This window comes from Engraulis encrasicolus, chromosome 2 (genome assembly GCF_034702125.1).
Source record: "Engraulis encrasicolus isolate BLACKSEA-1 chromosome 2, IST_EnEncr_1.0, whole genome shotgun sequence".
In the NCBI taxonomy this organism is placed as follows: Eukaryota; Metazoa; Chordata; class Actinopteri; order Clupeiformes; family Engraulidae; genus Engraulis; species Engraulis encrasicolus.
The window spans coordinates 28778690-28797507 of record NC_085858.1 but is presented as its reverse complement, the minus strand read 5'-3'; the positions used below and the strand labels follow the sequence as shown (position 1 = coordinate 28797507).

General features: G+C 41.2%; 2 protein-coding genes across 3 annotated transcripts in view; both read left to right on the top strand.

The window, feature by feature from the left end:
• The first annotated feature begins 966 nt into the window (after positions 1–966).
• On the top strand, positions 967–8508 carry gstcd (glutathione S-transferase, C-terminal domain containing). Of its 2 annotated transcripts, XM_063185535.1 has the most exons (12): positions 967–1651; positions 3026–3448; positions 3830–4090; positions 4404–4497; positions 4677–4792; positions 5103–5147; positions 5665–5793; positions 6327–6460; positions 6618–6648; positions 7307–7376; positions 8004–8193; positions 8275–8508. In XM_063185535.1, exons 1-11 carry the CDS (start codon positions 1235–1237, stop codon positions 8153–8155), a joined length of 1872 nt encoding a protein of 623 aa, XP_063041605.1. In that variant the 5' UTR covers positions 967–1234; the 3' UTR covers positions 8156–8193; positions 8275–8508. The 2 variants fall into 2 exon arrangements, with proteins under 2 accessions (XP_063041605.1, XP_063041597.1); XM_063185527.1 differs by having other exon boundaries at positions 8004–8508.
• Positions 8509–10358: 1850 nt separating this feature from the next.
• The window catches only part of LOC134464037 (uncharacterized), a 63606-nt gene continuing 55146 nt past the window's right edge, over positions 10359–18818 (top strand). Inside the window, exons 1-2 of the mRNA XM_063217487.1 lie at positions 10359–10514; positions 18318–18710. Of these exons, the coding sequence (XP_063073557.1) occupies positions 18371–18710 (340 nt within the window). The 5' untranslated portion in view covers positions 10359–10514; positions 18318–18370. The remainder of the gene's footprint in view (positions 10515–18317; positions 18711–18818) is intronic.

Here is an 18818-nt window from a genome sequence, read left to right as displayed (position 1 = left end):
GTGGGGCGGAAGCTGCCCTAGGGGGGCGCGGAGGTATTGGAGGGGGGGTGCGTGAAGTCAGAAGATTTTTATTTTTAATACTTTTCTGCTTTGCCATTAAGTCAAGACATTCACTTTACAATCACAATATATTTATGAACTTATTCACTAATATTTAGAGAACATCATAGGCCATATACGTGTATATAAGGCTCTTATAAACTTTACGAAGGCCTATTTATTTGTATTTTCGTAACCACTTTGCTCGAGGGGGGCGCAGACAGACACCCTTCCTCTGAAGGGGGGAATGGCACGAAAAGTGTGAGAATCACTGCATTAACCACTGACTGAAGTGGGAGACAGTGGGTGCATCCCAATATGTGTCCTTGCCTCCTCCACTTGTGCTTGTCTCCTCGTCCCGCCTCCTGGCCCCTCCTCCTCTGGAGAAAACGATAAAGTTTCCCAGCTGTCAGCCTCGCCACAACAACTTTTGAGGGACTGTTTTTCATTCACCATCCCAATTGCAAATGAGAAAAAGACTTTACAATTGAGCTTTTGCAAGATATTGAAATATAATGCTGTTGTCAGTGATGTCATCATGACGAGAAGCAAGTGGAGGAGGCAAGTGGAGGAGGCAAGGTCACATTTTGGGATGCACACAGTCTGTTTAATCACTGCATCAGAGATCAATGGCCTTCAGCGTTATTTGAAGTGCAGCGCCATCTGGTGAAAACTTTAGACCAATGCCACAAAGTTAATAAGCATAAAGCTGATGATGTTTGTTTTCTTTTAATCATAGTGATATGTTATTGGAAATCTCTAGGACATAGATGATTCGATTTGTATGGTAAGTCTGTCCATCATTCTTTCTCATGGATATTTATTTCGGGAAAAAATGAGTTTAATGGAAGGGCTTTTATTTTGATTGCATCGCGTGAAGTGTACACAACAATCCCACGTGTAGATCCCTCCCGGAAGTCCATTCACTGCATGTTTACCATGCTGGTCAGACAGCAATGAAAAGCTGTTGGAAGAGCTTTAAAACCTTTTAAAACACAAGATTGTCAGTCGCAAGGTTACTTGATCTGGACATGCTAATTTCCGCAACTGCACTGTGTACTTTATGCGATAGATTGTAATATATCTTGCCTTCTTTGCGAGCAAACGCTTGCCAGTGCTTGGCACTGTTTTCTTGGTGCCCTCTTTCTTAAGTGGTTAGAAATTACACTTTAATTTGCACAACTTTAAGTTTAAAATGGGTGGCACAGACCTAAAACGTGACCCAGACACTATATATTTAGAGATCGTATGTGAAAACAAGCAATACTCCTTACCTTTGCACACATCTATCACTTTATTTCTTCTTTCCTACTGCGAGAGCACATCTTTTCGTGCCATCCTTCTGTGCCCGGAATCAGGTGAGCAGTGGAAATGGTTAGGTGACTTGCCATCAACCCTCGCAGCAGAGCAGCTACAGTTGCCAGACCCTCCGGCGTTAGTCAGGGCTTGTAGGTTGCCAGCAGTGTTGGAGGCCGATGGGAGGTTTTGTAGAGCAGGGTTGGCAGTGGTGATGAGGAACATTGTGCAGAAGACCAGCAAAGACAGCCCTGGAGACCTGAACATTTCTTCTTTGCTGGGATTCAAGAACACCTGCCTCAAAGCCTGTGCAGAGGTAAGACTGCCATTTGACAGGAAGGAATATAATCTGGTTACTCTGAGCGACTTAGTCTTTTGTGATGTGTGCCATCCAATGGTGCCATCCCCTCTAGATATGGTAAACATACCAGATCAGCATGTGTGCTGTTCTCCAGTTAGTCCCTGAAAAAAAGATGGATATAGGTTGTCAGGGCCTTAAATGTATGCTGTGTAATATTTTTTAGTGGTTTATGTCTAGAATTCATGCTGCCCATTCACAAATGTTACCTTTTTCATACAACCACCTAGCCTGGTAAACCAGCGCCATACATTTAGGCTGGTTTATCAGGCTAACAACCACCATCAAATNTTCATTATGGGAAAATTGCACTTTTCATACATGAAAAAGGTATCATCCATTGTCCGGCACTTGGAATTTTCAGAAATACACATTTTTAGCTGAAAACCTTACTGTACTTTGGTCATATTAGTAAATATTACTTTATTATTTAGTAAATATTCATGAAAAGATCAAATTTGTAATAGACAGCACAGTCCCAATGAGCAGCATAGTTTGCAACACCCACCCTGGCCACCTGACCATCCCTACACAATGCAGAGTCATATAGAGAACAGAGTTACGCGATTGGAGGACCAGGAATTAAATTGCAGCCCCGCCTTTCAACGAGATAAGGTTGTGCCTAAAGCAGCTGTCTTCCCATAGACTCAACATAGAACCACCACATTAACAGCCAAAAATAAGGACTAACGAACTATACTGCGGGGTAATCACCACAAATATGTAAACTATCAACTGTCTCGGTGGTGATAATCACAACACTTTTAGCACCTGTGATGTTTATCTGAAGTTATTACTACGAACAGCAAGTCTTGTCATATTCCCTGCATTGCATCGCATTGCATTTGCTGTGTGCTACGCCCACTACTAGGAACTAACATTCGCAACGCTGAGCAGTACTGAGAAGCTAAAACAGCTAATTTTGCTAATGAGGAAGTCGGCCCTAGCACACAGCGGAGATCGCCTGACTCTGTTCTCTGTATGGCTCTCACACAGTGCACCTTTAAGTGTCATAACCCATACGTTGTAGTGTAGTGTTTCTCAACGGGGGCGCTACTGCTCCCCTGGGGGCGTTGAGAAGGATACAGCTGAGTGGGGCGGGGTTCCCATTGGGGGGCATTAGTCTATTTTATTTTTCAATACTAAGTGGGCAGTGGCAGGTTTATGATAAGGTCAAGGGGGCGTTGGGAGGCTTATGATGAGGTCATGGGGGCATTTGTTCAGAAAAAGGTTGAGAAACACAGTTCTAGTGTTTTGATTGCCCTCATGCTGATCCAGTTCATTTTTATTGAGCCGTTATCTGTTGCGATCTCTCTACTTGTCTGCTTCCAGGTCAGTCGGTGGACGCGTCTGTGTGAGCTTGAGATCCCCTGTGCGGTGGAGGAACACCTGGGCAGCCCTGCACAGTACTCTATCCCCCCTGCCGTATTGCTCCTGGAGAAGAGGCTAGGAGAGCCAGTCAAGGTCCACAATGACGACAAGCTACGCAGGCAGAAGCTTCAACAGCAGACGACAAGTCAGTCCGCATTACAGGAGGACGATGGCTCTGGTGGTGCTGTTGGCTCAGGAGTTGAACTCGACGCTGCTATGGCCAAACTGACCACAGATGGAACTACTGACGCTGATTTGAAGAAGCCTGCTGACATCAGGAGGGTGAAGACAACACAGCTGCCAGAGCTGGAGCATCAGTTTGCTGAGGGGCTCTACTTCACGCTCACAGACGTGGTCCTGCTACCCTGCATTCATCAGTACCTGGTAAGGCATGTGCTTCATTTCATGTGAAATTGGATTCTCGGGGGGCCTAATCGCCACATATTTTAATTTTGGGTTCCCAAAGTGTCTGATTTCACGTGGAACGACCAATGTTTTTACTTTTCAGGAATGTTTTATAACCTGGAGATACTTCATACTGCATTGAATTGTTTTTCCGTTTCAATGCTACTTGCTTGGGCATACGATCAGTATCAAAACCCCACCTACGTAATAAATATTAACTCAATGTATTAAATAATGGGTATGTGTGTTTGTGTGTATATAAAAAACGAAACTTCTAAAGTGGGTATGCACAAATCAGGCTGTGGTGGTCATTAATAGCCATGTAATAACATGATCATATCTATTCTATATTCTCACCAGAGTTCCCTCCAGGAGCACTCTCCTCATGCATTGGCGAGTATTCCCCTCCTCTTGCGCTGGTACTCTCGAGTGCAGGACGTGCCTGGCGTCCGCAAAGCTGCTGAACGCTGTGGGATGACTCTGTTCATGCCTCAGCCCTCCCCGTCTGGTGCGGTGCTACCTGAGCTCGCGACACCTGCTGAGGAACTGGAGCCAGAGAGTGCCCAGCCAGAGAAGACGCCCTTCGTTGGAGGACCAAGGCCCACGCTCACTAAACTCAAGGTACACAACAAAACCACTTGATAAAATAAAATGTTATGAAGTAACAAAAGATATCTCCTCTATTAGAAGTAGGTTGTGATGTGCCTAGCCCCTGCTATGTAAAATAACACTTGAGTTGTAAGCCTTGACCGTGAAGTCCACTCATCAACAATTGTATTTTTTAACACACCAATAGTTATTTAAAATGCATACTTCCCTACTAAGCTGTTCATGCAAATGCCATCCAACTGAATAGTTACCAAAGACTCAGAGTGCTCACAGACTCAGGATGCATGTGGGTGTGTGTGTGTGTGTTTGCATTTTTTTGTCACAGGACAGTGGCATTGAAGCAGTGTTCTCTCCCCATCCATGCCCAGACTGGACTGTCCCATGGGAAGATCTGCCAACTGCCGTGAACCCCAGCACAGGTCAGTCATGTAGTGCTGATGTACAATACGTTATGACTATGCAGTGGTGTTTTCTTGGCCTCTACAAAATAATGATGTGTCCAATTACATTTGAAATTGTCACATTTTTTTTCATGTAAGTTGCGAAGTAAGTTTCTATTTCTGTGGAAAGTGTTAATATATGTAGTTGTGTTTCATAGGAAAGATGTCAGACACTCGTGCCATACGCAAATGCCAGCAGCTCAACAACCTTGTTGCCATGGTAACTCAGCTGGTTCACCCGGGAGACACTGTAGTGGACTTCTGCAGTGGTGGGGTAAGAGCACCTTTTTTTTATTTTTTTATTTAACCTTTATTTAACCAGGAAAAATAAACCCGTTGAGATTAAGAACCTCTTTTACAAGGGTGTCCTGGCCAAGTGGCGGCTCAAGTTACAAAATTAAAATTACACAGTTGCATTAAAATAACAAATCAAGTAAAATAACACGTCAATTGAAACAGTTACAGATACCTTATGATATCACAACCAGGTTCTGTAGCTCCTTGATTGTATTTCCATGTTATTAGTGTAATGATCTATCTAAAAGTAATGTAATCATCTTTTCTGTTTGTGTCTTTGCTTTTAGGGTCATGTGGGGATTGTACTTGCACACATGCATCCTCAGTGTCAGGTGGGACCTTCTTTACTGAACTCAGAAAAAAAAATGTAGTATAGTATGAAGTGATAATATACCAAACATAGAGGCACAGAATATGTGGTTAATGACACACTGCAATATGATAACCAACATTTTACTTTCTTTGACCTGGCAGTATACAAGGATACAAGGATGTTTATTTGCCATATACATAGAGAGACTTTCGTGTCACATATACTGAAATGAATGGCCGGTGCAAAACGTGTGTGTGTGTGTGTGTGCGTGTGTGTGCGTGTGTGTGTGTGTGTGTGTGTGTGTGTGTGTGTGTGTGTGTGTGTGTGTGTGTGTGTGTGTGTGTGTGTGTGTGTGTGTGTGTGTGTGTGTGTGTGTTGTGCGTGTTCAGTCAACTCAATTAGGAGGAATTTAGTAAAGAAATGGAATGAGGAAAGAAGCTCCTTCTCAGTCTCTCTGTAAAGGCTTTGTTAATTTTGCTGATCATTTGGCTGTACCATAATTAATAATGCTGGATCACTGTTTTTGTTTTAATTAGGTTATCCTGGTGGAGAATAAGGAGGAGTCTCTTGTCAGAGCCAGGGAAAGATGCACTACATTAAATCTTACAAACATCGGCTTCATTCAGGCCAACCTGGATTACTACATTGGATCGTTCCAAATAGGGGTAAGGAGTCAGTGCCGTTTCATAAACCTTATGCAGATAGAAGTCAAGACCAAGGGTGCATGACCACTAACAGTGTATTAAACATAGTGTGATTGGTGTAACTCTTGAGTGGTTTGATGAAATACATCAACTTCTCTTTGATATTGTTGGCAGAGGTTTCACCCTCGCATATTACTATTAATAATAATAGTCAGGTGAGCAAAAATCTGGTCTTCAGTGTAGGATACATTAATGCCTCTTTTCCTTTACCGGTTTTCTGGTAGGCCTACAGCTCCACACCGCAGGACTCGCCACCACTTAGGCACGCCACTTAGGCACGACACAGCTCAATCGTAAAGCAAATAGTGGCGGCTGAGTCGCGCTGTGTCGAGCTGTAGGTCTACCAGAAAACCGGCAGTGGAAAACAGGCATAAGTTGAAAACTTCACACCAGCAGACAAAATCAATAACAATTGGACCATGCTGATGCTGTGCTTCCAAAATGTAATCGTAGTGATTCCATAATACACTGGTGGGCTTATGTTGTACTTTCAGGTTGCACTGCACGCGTGCGGAGTTGCCACAGACATGGTTCTGGAGCGCTGTCTTCAAGCTGGAGCTGCGTTCGTCATCAGTCCCTGTTGCTATGGTTTCATCCAAAACACACAGAAGTTCACTTTTCCTCGCAGGTCTGTTTCTCTTCTTTATGCCTTTTCCACAAGGCTGGCAGTTAAAGAATACAACTCAAACTAATCCATTGATTAAAAATGTGTAAATAAAGATTAAATAATGAAAAGTGATACAACTCAACTGACCTAAACAAATTTTGTTTCTCTATAAATGCAGCCAAATGTTCTCGAAGGTACTGGAATACAAGGTAATAATATTTGAAACCATTGCTTTTAAGGTGCACTGTGCAGTGTCTGAACAATTGCACACAGGCCCCAGGGCAAAACACTGATAGGACCCCTCAAACAACTTGCCACGGTCACAATAGGGCCCCCATTACCAATACAGGAGGGCCCTGGGGCACAGGGGCATATGCCCTGCTTGCCCCTCCTACAGCTCCGCCCCTGGCATTGTGTAATATTTTTAGTAGTTTATTTCCAGAATTCATGCTGGCCATTCATAAATGTTACCTTCTTCATTAATACTTACCACCACCATACAATTATAATTATTCATTATAGCTGGGAAAATTCCCCTTTTCACCCATGAAAAAGGGGATCTTCTCCATTGTCCGCCATTTTGACTTTCCAAAAGTAGACATTTTTAACTGCAAAACTGACTGTGCTTTGGTCATACTATCAACTATTAGTTCATTGTTTAGTAAATATTCATGAAAAGATACAATTTGGCAGTAGACAGCACAGTTTCAATGAGCAGCATAGTTGCAATACCTACTTTGGCCACCATCTTACACAGTGCACCTTTAAAATGTTGCCACATTACACATAACATGTATCATGAAGTCTATGGGTGTGAATGAGAGCTCTCATCTGGTGTGAGTCTAAACAGCTTGTCTATTTCAACAGGAGCACATGATCTTGTGTCGGTTTGCAGACCAGACAGCAGTCCAGCTTCCAGAGGATCGACGCAAAATTGGTAAGCTTAAATTGTTTGTCAGTTTCAGAAATGTTAACTATGAAATACATTTATTGACTGCTTAATGACCTCCTTTAGTCTGTGGTTATTCCCACTCACAGAAGTAATGGTAGTTTAAAAAGCTCATTCAAGCTCCAGAAAGAAAGTCATGTTACGTTAACTATTTCTTAGCTTGTTAATTCAGCCCTGTAGTTTAAAGGTGCATTGTGTAATATTTTTAGCAGTTTCTTTCCAGAATTTATGCTGCCCATTCCCAACTGTTACCTTTTTAGGAATATGTATCTCCACCATTCAATTGTAAAAAAAAACGTTATGACTGGGGAAATTGCACTTTTCATACATGAAATGGTGGATCTTCCCCATGTCCACCATTTTGAATTTCCAATACTTTAGGGTACAAGTAAATATTAGTTCATTATATAGTGAATTTTCCAGAAAAGACCAAATTTGGCACTAGGCAGCACAGTTTCAATGACCATTATCGTTGCAATACCTACTCTGGCCATCATCCTACACAGTGTATATTTAAACCTGAGGTAGAATTTAGATATAGATGTAAAAAATACTTTGGTCTATTTTCTTTCTAAACTGACACTGCGTTGTATTTTGCCAACCTTCTTCTCCCAGGGAAGAGCTGCATGGGGCTGGTAGACCTGGACAGGAGCCAGGCCGCGGAGACGCGAGGCTACTCGGTCAGGGTGATGACCATGGAGCCGGAGAGCTGCTCTCCCAAGAACAACATGTTGGTCGGACAGCCAAGACCCAGACACATCATTTGATATGTGATATGTTTGGTATTTTATTAAGATCCCCATTAGCTGATATCAGCTAATGTAGATCTGACTTATCAGCTACTCTTCCTGGGGTCCACACAGAACATAAAACAAACAAGACATTAATATACAAGACAACATAGACAGCAACAAGACCTCAGCACAGCATATCATTAATGGCTTACTGTCAAGCTGATATCTTGTGGACATGGACTATGCCAGAGTTTTATTTCTTTTTATCAATGTTAGGGATTAACAAAGAGTGGACATGTACAATGAGTGAAATGCCCTTATGTATATTTGTTTTTATGCCTTTATTTGCCTTATAAAAACTTTTAGCAATAAAAACAGATTTTTCATTTTCATTTTTTCATATACAGTGAGTCCCAGAAGTATTCGATCCCTTGCTGATTTTGTTGGTTTGCCTACTAACAAAGACATGATCAGTCAATAAATGTTATGATAATGTGCATTCTAATATGGAGAGACAGAATATCAAAAAGAAAATCCAGAAATTAACATAAGAGAATATATGTTAATTTATTTCCATTTCATCAAGCAAAATAAGTATTTGATCCCCTTCCAACTGATAACAGTTCCGGGCCCACAGACCAGATGGGTACTTCCGATCAACTTGTCATCTTAATTGAAGACACCTGTACATACTAACATGCATAAAAGACACATTGAATCAGCAGAATCAGTCCGTAGTATGAGTGAATCAGTCACACTCCAACCTCACCAGCGTGGGAAAGACCAAAGAGCGGCCAAATGATATCAGGGACAAGATTTTAGACCTGAACAAAGATTAAATGGGCTGCAACGCCACAAGAAACAGACTGGGTGTTAATGACCCAACTGTTGATGCATTTCTTCCAAAATGTGAGGAATACAAAATGACTATCCACCAGCCTGTCTGGGGTTCTATACAAGATTTGACCTTTTGTATGGATTTGATTATCATGAGAACAGAAAGAAAGCACCCTAGACCTGTACAGGATGAACTAGGCAATGATATCTAAGCTACTGGGACCAAAATCACTGAGAAAACTACTGGTAGCACTTAATGCCACAGAGGTTTAAAATCCTGTAGTGCACACATGGTACCTCTACTTCAGAAGGAACCTGTGCAGTCCCACCTGAGGTTTGTCAACGGACATCAGACTGGTTTAGGATATGATAAGGAGGTGCTGTAGTCAGATGAAACCAAAATCAAGCTGTTTGGCATTAACACAATTCAATGTGTTTTGAGAAAGAGAACTGCTGTCTATGATCCCAAGAACACCCCCCTTACCATCATGCATGAAAGTGGTATCATTATGGTTTGAGGGGGTGTGTCTGACCAAGGCACAGGACAACTTCACATCGTCAACGAATGGATGGAGGGAGACATGTAATGTGCAATCCTGAGTGCAAACGTCCTTCCCTCCACCACTACACTGAAGGTGGGCCATTTTTGGATCTCCCAACATGACAATAATACACAACATACAGTCAAAGCAACGAAGGAGTGGCTCAATAAGAAGCATATCGTGAAGTGGCATAGACAGTCTCCAAATATTAACCCTATAGTAATTCTATGGAGAGAACTGAACCTCCCATTTGCCAAGCTACAGCCACAAACTATTAATGTTTTAGAGATAATCTGCAAAGAAAAATGGGCAAACATATGTTCTACTATATGCACAAACATTGTCATCAACTAAAAGAAGCATCTGACCTCAGTGCTAGACAACTAGGGCTTTGTCACAAAGCACTTTATCTTCTTTAGCTAGAGGGGTCAAATACTTATTTGCCTACATTAAATACAAATAAATTAAAATATATTATTTTAAGTTATTTTCTGGAATTTCTTTTTGATATTCTGTCTCTCCATGTTTGAATACATATTATCATAAATGTATAGACTGATCATGTCTTTATTAGTGAGCAAAACGGCAAAATCAGCAAGGGATCAAATACTTGGACTCACTGTAGGCCTATATATATAATCCCTCTGAAGCAATACAATGTATTCCATTACACTACAGCTCTTACGATTTGCAGACATCCTAACTGGAATGCCAATTGTGCACTCCTAAATAGGCTACATTGATGACCAATTGGCAACAATTTCACCGGAGGCGTTGTTGTTAGATATTTGCTTTGTTGACTGAGCCTACACGTCTATCGCAGGTTGTGGTAATAAAAAGAGACCGTTGCGGAAGAAGCGCGAGGTCTGTGCGCATATCGCAAAACACGGAAGCTGTAGCCTATCGCACTATGAGCTTTTCCATTGTTAGAAGTGGCAATTTGAGTGACCAACAATGGTGCAATTCACTCTCACACATGAAAGACGGAGAGCGTCGTCAGCGTTTGGATAAAGGTAGGGTAAATTGAACATATGGCAATTGGTAACTTCGGCTTCGCTGTTGGTCGCTGAGTATGTGATAACGCCAGGGATGCCTTGTCCCCTGGACGCAAATACTGGAGAAGCGGTCACTTCAAATATGTAGGGTAGGCTATGTAATTGTTTACCTGTATAAAAGTAAAAGGGAGTTCATGTGTAGGCATAGGCTTAACTTGTGGCAGAAAAAATGTAACTTTTTTGGAAGGGTGGCGTCATAGCCTTTCTACCTCTATAAACCCTCTCTGGTGGCCTTACGTGTTAAAGGCTATTTTCACTTTTGTTGTTGGTTGTGAACGGATCATTTCGTCGGATCGGTACATTCCCTGTCCCTCAGTAAAAAGTTATCTTTCAAGGTGTTTTTATTTGTTAATTATACACCCTTCTCCAAAAGAGTTGTCGCCTATCCATCTGTTAATAACAGCTAATAACCTGACTTTCAATTAATCACTTGGCTTCAGAAGTCACTCATATCCAAGGATGGATTACTGCAAGGGCCTACCGGGCCCAGGCCCAGGGGCCCAAGAGTCCAGAGGGCCCTGAAGCCCAATCCTCTAAATTTCCATTCTCATGTTGAGTAAAATCACAGTTTTAACAACTCTATTTTCACATATTTTCAGGGGAAAAACACCTGAATGCCCAACAATATAGGGTCTCTAACATCTGGAGGGGGCCAGACAACATCTTGTTGTCTGGCCCAGGGGCCCATGGAGTCATGATCCGTCCCTGCTCATATCAAAGCTACAACCCTCCCGAATGAAAATGTATGTAGGCCTACAAAAATAAATGCCATACACCAAAGAAAGATTGACCCTTTATTTAACACAGACAGGGCAGATTTTCACAAGACAAAAGTTTTGTCGCCTGTCGAACATAATGTGAAAATGAGCAGATAAGTCACTTCAAAACACTTCAAATACGCAGATTGGGTGTCATAATTAATCACCGAATCACTCTCACCTCTCTAGAAAATCAACTTTGGCCTTATGTGTATGTTTAGGGTCATTGTAATCATGGAAAGCAACACAATGAAAAACAATGACGATCAATGAGAGATGGTGACATATTCGCTATTCGTAGAGCAATACATGTTTAACTTCATGATTTAATCAATGATAAAAGCCCAAACACCTGCAGCATGCATGCAGGTCCGTGTACTTTTTCGTTCATTCATTATTCTATTTTGGAATGAAATATGAAATTCAAAAAAGGGTGCAACTTCTTGTTTTGATTAAAGCAATACAAGCAGAAATGGCTGTATTTTGTTTTCTGCATGTGTTACTTCATACCATAATAGCATTATAAAAAATGACAAAAGTTTTGATCGTTTTTCAATTTGTGATATTTGGCTATTCGTTTATTGAATTTCATTTGACTGACCCCTCCCCCTCTGTTTACCCGGAAGGAAAGTTTGCCGTCTGAAACGCATCAGAAAAGGTCTAGCTACCAAACGACACACAGAACAGTAGCTGGAGCCAGAGACACAACAGAAAAATAATAGAATGATGCGATGTACAGGCTAGTAGGCCTATGCGCAGCACGCGTGATGGTTAGGCTTGTAGGTCTATTTGAGCGTGCGTCCGCCTTATAAAATAGAGATGAAGTTCCCTTTATGTTATGGACTCAACATTATAGCCTAAATAAAGGCTAAAGTCTCTGGAATCAATAACCTATTATACCCTTTCACAAGTAGTAATATGCATTAGGAAGCAAACGGTCCAAAGCAGTGTTCTCCCGCAAACTGGCAAGTGTACTGAGCTGAAGCGCGCGCTCTCCATACCAAGTTTTACGCATGTTGAATACACATTTCACTTTGGTGTATTTGGAGCATTAGTGATATTGTTGGAAAGCAATATGTCCGGGTAAAAGGCTGGAGATGAACTGGGAAACTGATGCTGATCGTAAGAACTGTCAATGTTCTCAATGACAGTTGGTCTACCCCTTCCCATCGAAGATATCTCTCCTGGTCGCACAGCTGCACTTCTGTTGGATTAGAACGCTATAATAGGCTATATGGCCAAATACAATCAAGTCTTAAGACCAGGCCTAAGCACATGAAATGTCGTTGCGAAGGTTAAATTGGTTGATAAGTTTAAGTAAAAAAATAGACAGTAAATCATTCTTCCCCCTCTGGGACGCCCTACTCAATGGTGGTGGGGCGTATGCACATGCTTGTGGCGCTTGCTTGATATGGATAGCCTACGCAACCATCTCATGACACAAATTCCTCGCACAGTCATCACAGATCGACCACATCTTTGAAGTGTAGCAACGTTCTGAATATTGCATCAACAATGCCTGCAAAGTCCGTTTGCCTCCAAAGAAACCATGTAATGAAGGCTCAACCAGCCTTCCAGGATTTACTCTCAGGTCACCCGAATTGAATAAACAAAAGACGCAATTCAGAAGGACGTTTTTCTTTATTGCTTTTCTCTCTTTTCTAAGATTCAACGTTTCATTTTCAGTACCTACAAAATATCAAAATATGGCGCTTGGTTCCATTTCACAAGTGATATTCAAGCGTAAATCATCATAAACAAGTCCTTATTCCTTTCTCGTGTGATATCCAAAATAGAATAATGAATGAACGAAAATATACACGGACCCATGCAGCTCCTCATAAAAGCTGTATCTGTACCATGTTTGACTGCCCTGTCTGTGTTCATTAAAGGGTCAATCTTTCTTTGGTGCATGAAATTTATTTTTGTACATACATTTTCATTCGGGAGGGTTGTAGCTTTCATATGAGTGACTTCTGAAGCCAAGTGATTAATTAAAAGTCAGGTTATTAGCTGTTATTCCAAACAGATGGATAGGCGACAACTCTTTTGGAGACGGGTGTAGAGAAATAACATTATTTTCACATTTTTATGTTGTTTTAGTAACATACAGTCTTATTTAGCATGAAATTTTGTTATTTTATTGGAATTTTGGGGGTGGTGACTTTTACAGTGTCCTTCCTGTTACCACTTTTTAACCCCTTTATTTAAAAGATATGGTTTCTATATTGATTATCACCAAATTCGCAAGTAATCTTCTTTCAAACTATATGATGTCTGCTCTTGTGAGCCGTCAGTAACAGGAATGAAATTTCAAGCTGATTTGGTCCTAGCTGCTTTGGTATCATGCCTCTTTTATCATAAACAGCATTCTTCCAGTCAGTAAAGCCCTTTGTAATGCAGCTTAAGTTGACCCTTTTACTTAAATACAGCAGAGGCAAGTGGCACAATAACCTGCATCCTCAGATGGCAATTACAGTGCCCTCCATAATTATTGACACCCCTGGTTGAGATGTGTTTTTTAGCTTCCAATTTTTTTTTTTTTTTTTTCTAAATAATATGGGACCTTAATAGAAAAAAGAGAAAAATACAACCTTCAATACAAGTGCATTTATTCAGTGGGGAAAAAATCCCACATAAAGAAATAATTATTTGACATCAAATAATGTGTGTCACAATTATTAGCACCCCTGGTGTTAATATTTTGTACAACCCCCTTTTGCCAACAAAACAGCACCTAATCTTCTCCTATAATGTTTCACAAGAAGGGAAAAGACAGAAAGAGGGATCTTCAGCCATTCCTCTTTGCAGAATCTCTCTAAATCATCCAGAGACCTGGGTCCTCTCCTCTTCAGCTCACCCCACAGGTTCTCAATGGGGTTGAGGTCAGAGGACTGAGATGGCCATGGGAGGAGCTTGATTTTGTGTCTGGTGAACCATTTCTGTGTAGATTTGGCCATATGTTTAGAGTCATTGTCTTGCTGAAAGACCCAGTGACGACCCAGCTTCAGCTTTCGAGCAGAGGGCAACAGATTTTGATTTAAAATGTCCTGGTATTTCAAAGCATTCATGATGCCATGCACCCTAACAAGGTTCCCAGGGCCTTTGGAAGCGAAACAGCCCCACAGCATCACTGACCCACCCCCATACTTCACAGTGGGTATGAGGTGCTTTTCAGCATGCGCATCTTTCGTGGTACGCCAGACCCACTTAGAGTGTTTGTTGCCAAAAAGCTCAATCTTGGTCTCATCTGACCAAAGCACACGGTCCCAGTTGAAGCCCCAATACCGCTTGGCGAACTCCAGACGCTTGCGTTTATGATTGTGAGTGAGGAAAGGTTTTCTCTGTGCATGCCTCCCAAACAGCTTGTTGGCGTGTAGACAGCGCCTGATGGTTGATTTGGAGACTTTGTGACCCCAGGATGCTACCATTTGTTGTAATTCTGTAACAGTGAGCTTTGGAGATCTTTTGATTTCTCTTACCATACTCCTCACTGTGCGTGGTGGCAAAATAAACTTGGGTCCTCGTCCAGGCTTGTTTACCACTGTTCCAGTTGTTTTGAACTTCTTAATTATTCCTCTCACAGTGGATATGGGCAGCTGCAGTTGAGTGGCAATCTTCTTGTAGCCTCTGCCTGACCTGTGAAGGTCGACGCACATCTGCCTCACTTGTATGCTGTGTTCCTTTGTCTTTCCCATGTTTAAGAGTGGATAAGAGAAATGGCCTCGGTGTCACGTCATATTTATACCCTAGGGAAACAGGAAGTGATGAATTACTAATTAAATGTTCCTACATACTCTGGTAAACTTTGTAAACTACTGTAGAAATGACAGAAATGCTTCAATTATATTTATTTCCTGGGAATTGTTAAGGGTGCCAATAAATGTGGAACAGGTGATTTAATGAAAAATAATTATTTTTTAGTCAGGGATTTTTTTATTTTCTTACAATTCATTTGAGTTGAAGGCTACATTTTCCTACAATTTTCAGTGTGACAGTATTCTTCTGCAATAAACACTGAATTTATTTTAAGGCTTTTAACACATCTCAACCAGGGGTGCCAATAATTATGGAGGGCACTGTATCTCAGCCATTCATATTTTTTTCTCCCACTGAGAATAGTATTTCAGCTGTTTTCCTCCAAAAGTACAGTGGGGACAGCTATCCCTGGTGCAAACCTTTGGAGTAGGCTACACTTTTTTCTCGTCATCTGGAAGGGCATGACCATTAATGTCTTAGTTTTTTCTACCCAACCCTGTTTTAAACATTCATGTGCAGCAGCTGCAGTTGGTCTTTTCCACTACAATGACGACTTGTTACAAATAATGACACAAATGGCTTTATAACGTTGTCAAAGACATCATAGTCTACTTATTCTGCATGAGCTTTAGGTCCTCATCTTGTGAAACGGTTGGCTTTCTGTTGATAGCGACGTCTCAAGCATCCAGCGCTGCGTTGGCTTGATGGTCACGTTCGCAGCGGTGCTTTATTGCGCATTTTTCTAACCAGAATCCATCGTAATTTAGTGTTGCTCAATGTGCCGTCATGAACTCGGCCAATGACTTGCGATGTCTGCTGAGTTGCGTTCTCTCCCAGAAGTCGCACCTCTCGCGCTATTAATTAATCTTGTTCACTCGCAAAAACAGAACACAAAGGCAAAAATAGAGCACATAGCACATGGATGTTAACTACAGTTTGCAAAGGATGTTTCCCAGAGGTTTTGAGTTTTGTATGTTTATTTCATTTGGGCATAAAAAAAACCTCTGACGGAATTACCGAGGTCCAGACCTCTGTAGCCTCAAACGTGCCTATGGCCATGGCTACGTGAGATTATAGCTGATAGTAGGGCCTATTTTGAGGTAGACTTTTTTTGTGTTGCAAATGGCGCACTAGTGTCAGTGCGCTGGTGTTAAGTGCACAGTGCACATAAAATTGTAATTTCAGTGCATTGAATTTTCAGTGTGAGCGCCATCTGCATTGAAAACTGAAACGCGTGTCATTTTAGTGTGGGAGGTTTCATGGATAAATTGGACCACCCTGGTGGCCAGTCTTCGTTAATTGCACGTTGCATCAGTAAGAGCAGAGTGTGAAGGTTCAGTTAACAGGGTAAAAGCATGCTTTTGCTCAAAATATTGCAATGCATATGTAACAGAGGCCAGCTAGCAGAGTGTGGTGTGGAACGTTAGTAAATCTTCCCCTCGAAACCTCAATACAGTGCGTTAGTGTTAAGCTATCGGATCGGGCCTTTAGCTCAGCGGTCTCGAACTGTGCCTCCCATTGCCAAACAGATGCATTAATGAGGTGGTGAGTTTGCGGCCCCGAGGGGGACGAACTGTGTGGAAACACTTTTTTTATTGAAAGAAAAGTCTGATACAAATGTAATAGGAATCAAACATTCAACCAACATTTATACATCCATAAATACAGAGAGAATATCTGCAGATATTGTAAATGTATAATGACACACAAACATAGAATATGAACAGGAACATAGCGGCGGTTACGAATATTGAAAATAGCACATTTTAAACGAGTATGAACAGCTTTAGGACAAATAGAGTGATCAATCGATGACAAATAATGTTTCAAGTCTTTCTTAAAAATGTGTATGTGTAAGAGTGAAGTGTGGGTCACCAGGTCAACAAACAAGAACAGCTGACAGCAACGCATCAAGGATATCTAGGCTTTCATAACTCCCATGCACTGTTTCTGCCATTGACTTCAATGTTAGACACGTCATGGCAGTGATTAAGTATTGAACATTGCATGTTATGTAGAAAGTATGAAATTTCAACTGATTTGATGTGACACGAATTTTGCTGAAGAAAATTGTGATTTTATTACAATATTCTAATAATGCGAATTCCCCAATTCATTTTTTTTTTAGCCGGAATGCCAAAATATGTAAAAATAAAAAAATGAAAAACTATTCTAATAAAGTGGCCTTTACCTGTATGTATGTAGATGACCTTGTGGCCTTTAGTCCAAGCAGTGCAGGGCTGCAATAGCTTCTTAATGTATATTCTGCCTATGGTATACAATTTGACATAAAATGTAATTCCAGCAAAAGCGCTGTTCTAATATGTGGAACTAAACAGGATAAAAGCCTCAAATTTTCGTACTGTCTAATAAATCTCTTGAATTTTGCAAAGAAATACCTAGGTCAGTGGATTACACAGATCATATGAATGGTGATGATGATGACATACAGACAGTGTTCTAAGATGTCTGTATGTCATCATCATCATCATTCATTAGAATCTAAGGGCTTCTGCACACCGGCTCCGACAAAGTGCGGCGCACTTTTGCTTCCGACAGAATTCGGGCCCCCAAACCAAATTTCACATGAACATAGCATTGGTAGTCAATGGGCGGCGCCGACAAAATAGAACTTGTCTCTAATTGCTATCCGACATCGGAGAATGTCCGCGGACATCGGCGCCAGTGTGCGTGGTTCTATTGAAAACAATGGAATCGAACTTTTGCGGAGCAGTGCGCAGGCGCAGCACTTTGTCGGAGCCGGTGTGCGGAAGCCCTAAGTTGTATGCACAGGCAAACACTAAAGGCTGTGAATTCTGTTCCAGTCCATTCCAAGGCATAGTCTACTGTACACTCTACACTGCTCACCTCTGGTCCGCCCATAAAAACGCCAGCATGCGAAAAGAGAGAATACTGGATAAGTGTCTGTATATATTTAAATTTAGTTTATTTTGGTGTTATTATCACTGATGTGTAGTTTATGTTTGTTTGCCCTAGTCTGTCTTCTGGTGCTATCTTGTGCTATTTTGTGCTATCTCTCTTGTGTGAATTTTGACATGTATCTGGCAAATAAACACAATTGAATTTAATATAATCAATGAAAGTTTTTGAAAACATTTAAAAACATTTTTGATGGATTTATGTAAATTAACTTTTCCATGATATTCTATTTTTTGTTGTTGAAAGGAGCTGTACATACACACTTCTAGCTTTTATTGTGAAAACTTGTTTTGTCTTTTTTCAGGTGTAAGATTGTGGAGGATGACTTGAGTACCTACTGTAAGTAGTGCCAACAACATGGCCTACACAAAACATTCAGCGGTGGACTATGTAAGAAATGCACGACTACTACTTATTGAGCACCTCAAGAATCAATCACTCATTGTTGACAAACTTCAACAGTTAAAGGTATTCAATTTTGAGAATGGCAGAGCTATCATGTCAGAAAAGAATCCCTCTGACCAGACCAGGCATATTGTAGATTTTGTCACCAACAAGGGTGAAGAAGCAAGCTATTTATTGCTCAGGATTCTAGATAGTGAGCGGGGCAGAACATTACCAAAAGATGCCACTCCTGACTTGCATCAATGGATCAGTTGTTTCTCCTTCAGACAGGATCCTGAAATGGAGCCCACAGGTGAGAAATCAATAACAAATGCTGGTGTGATCAATAGTTGTTTTCCCTGCATATAATGTGTGGAGCCTTAATGTTAATACTATGTACATTACACTTATAAACTTCTTT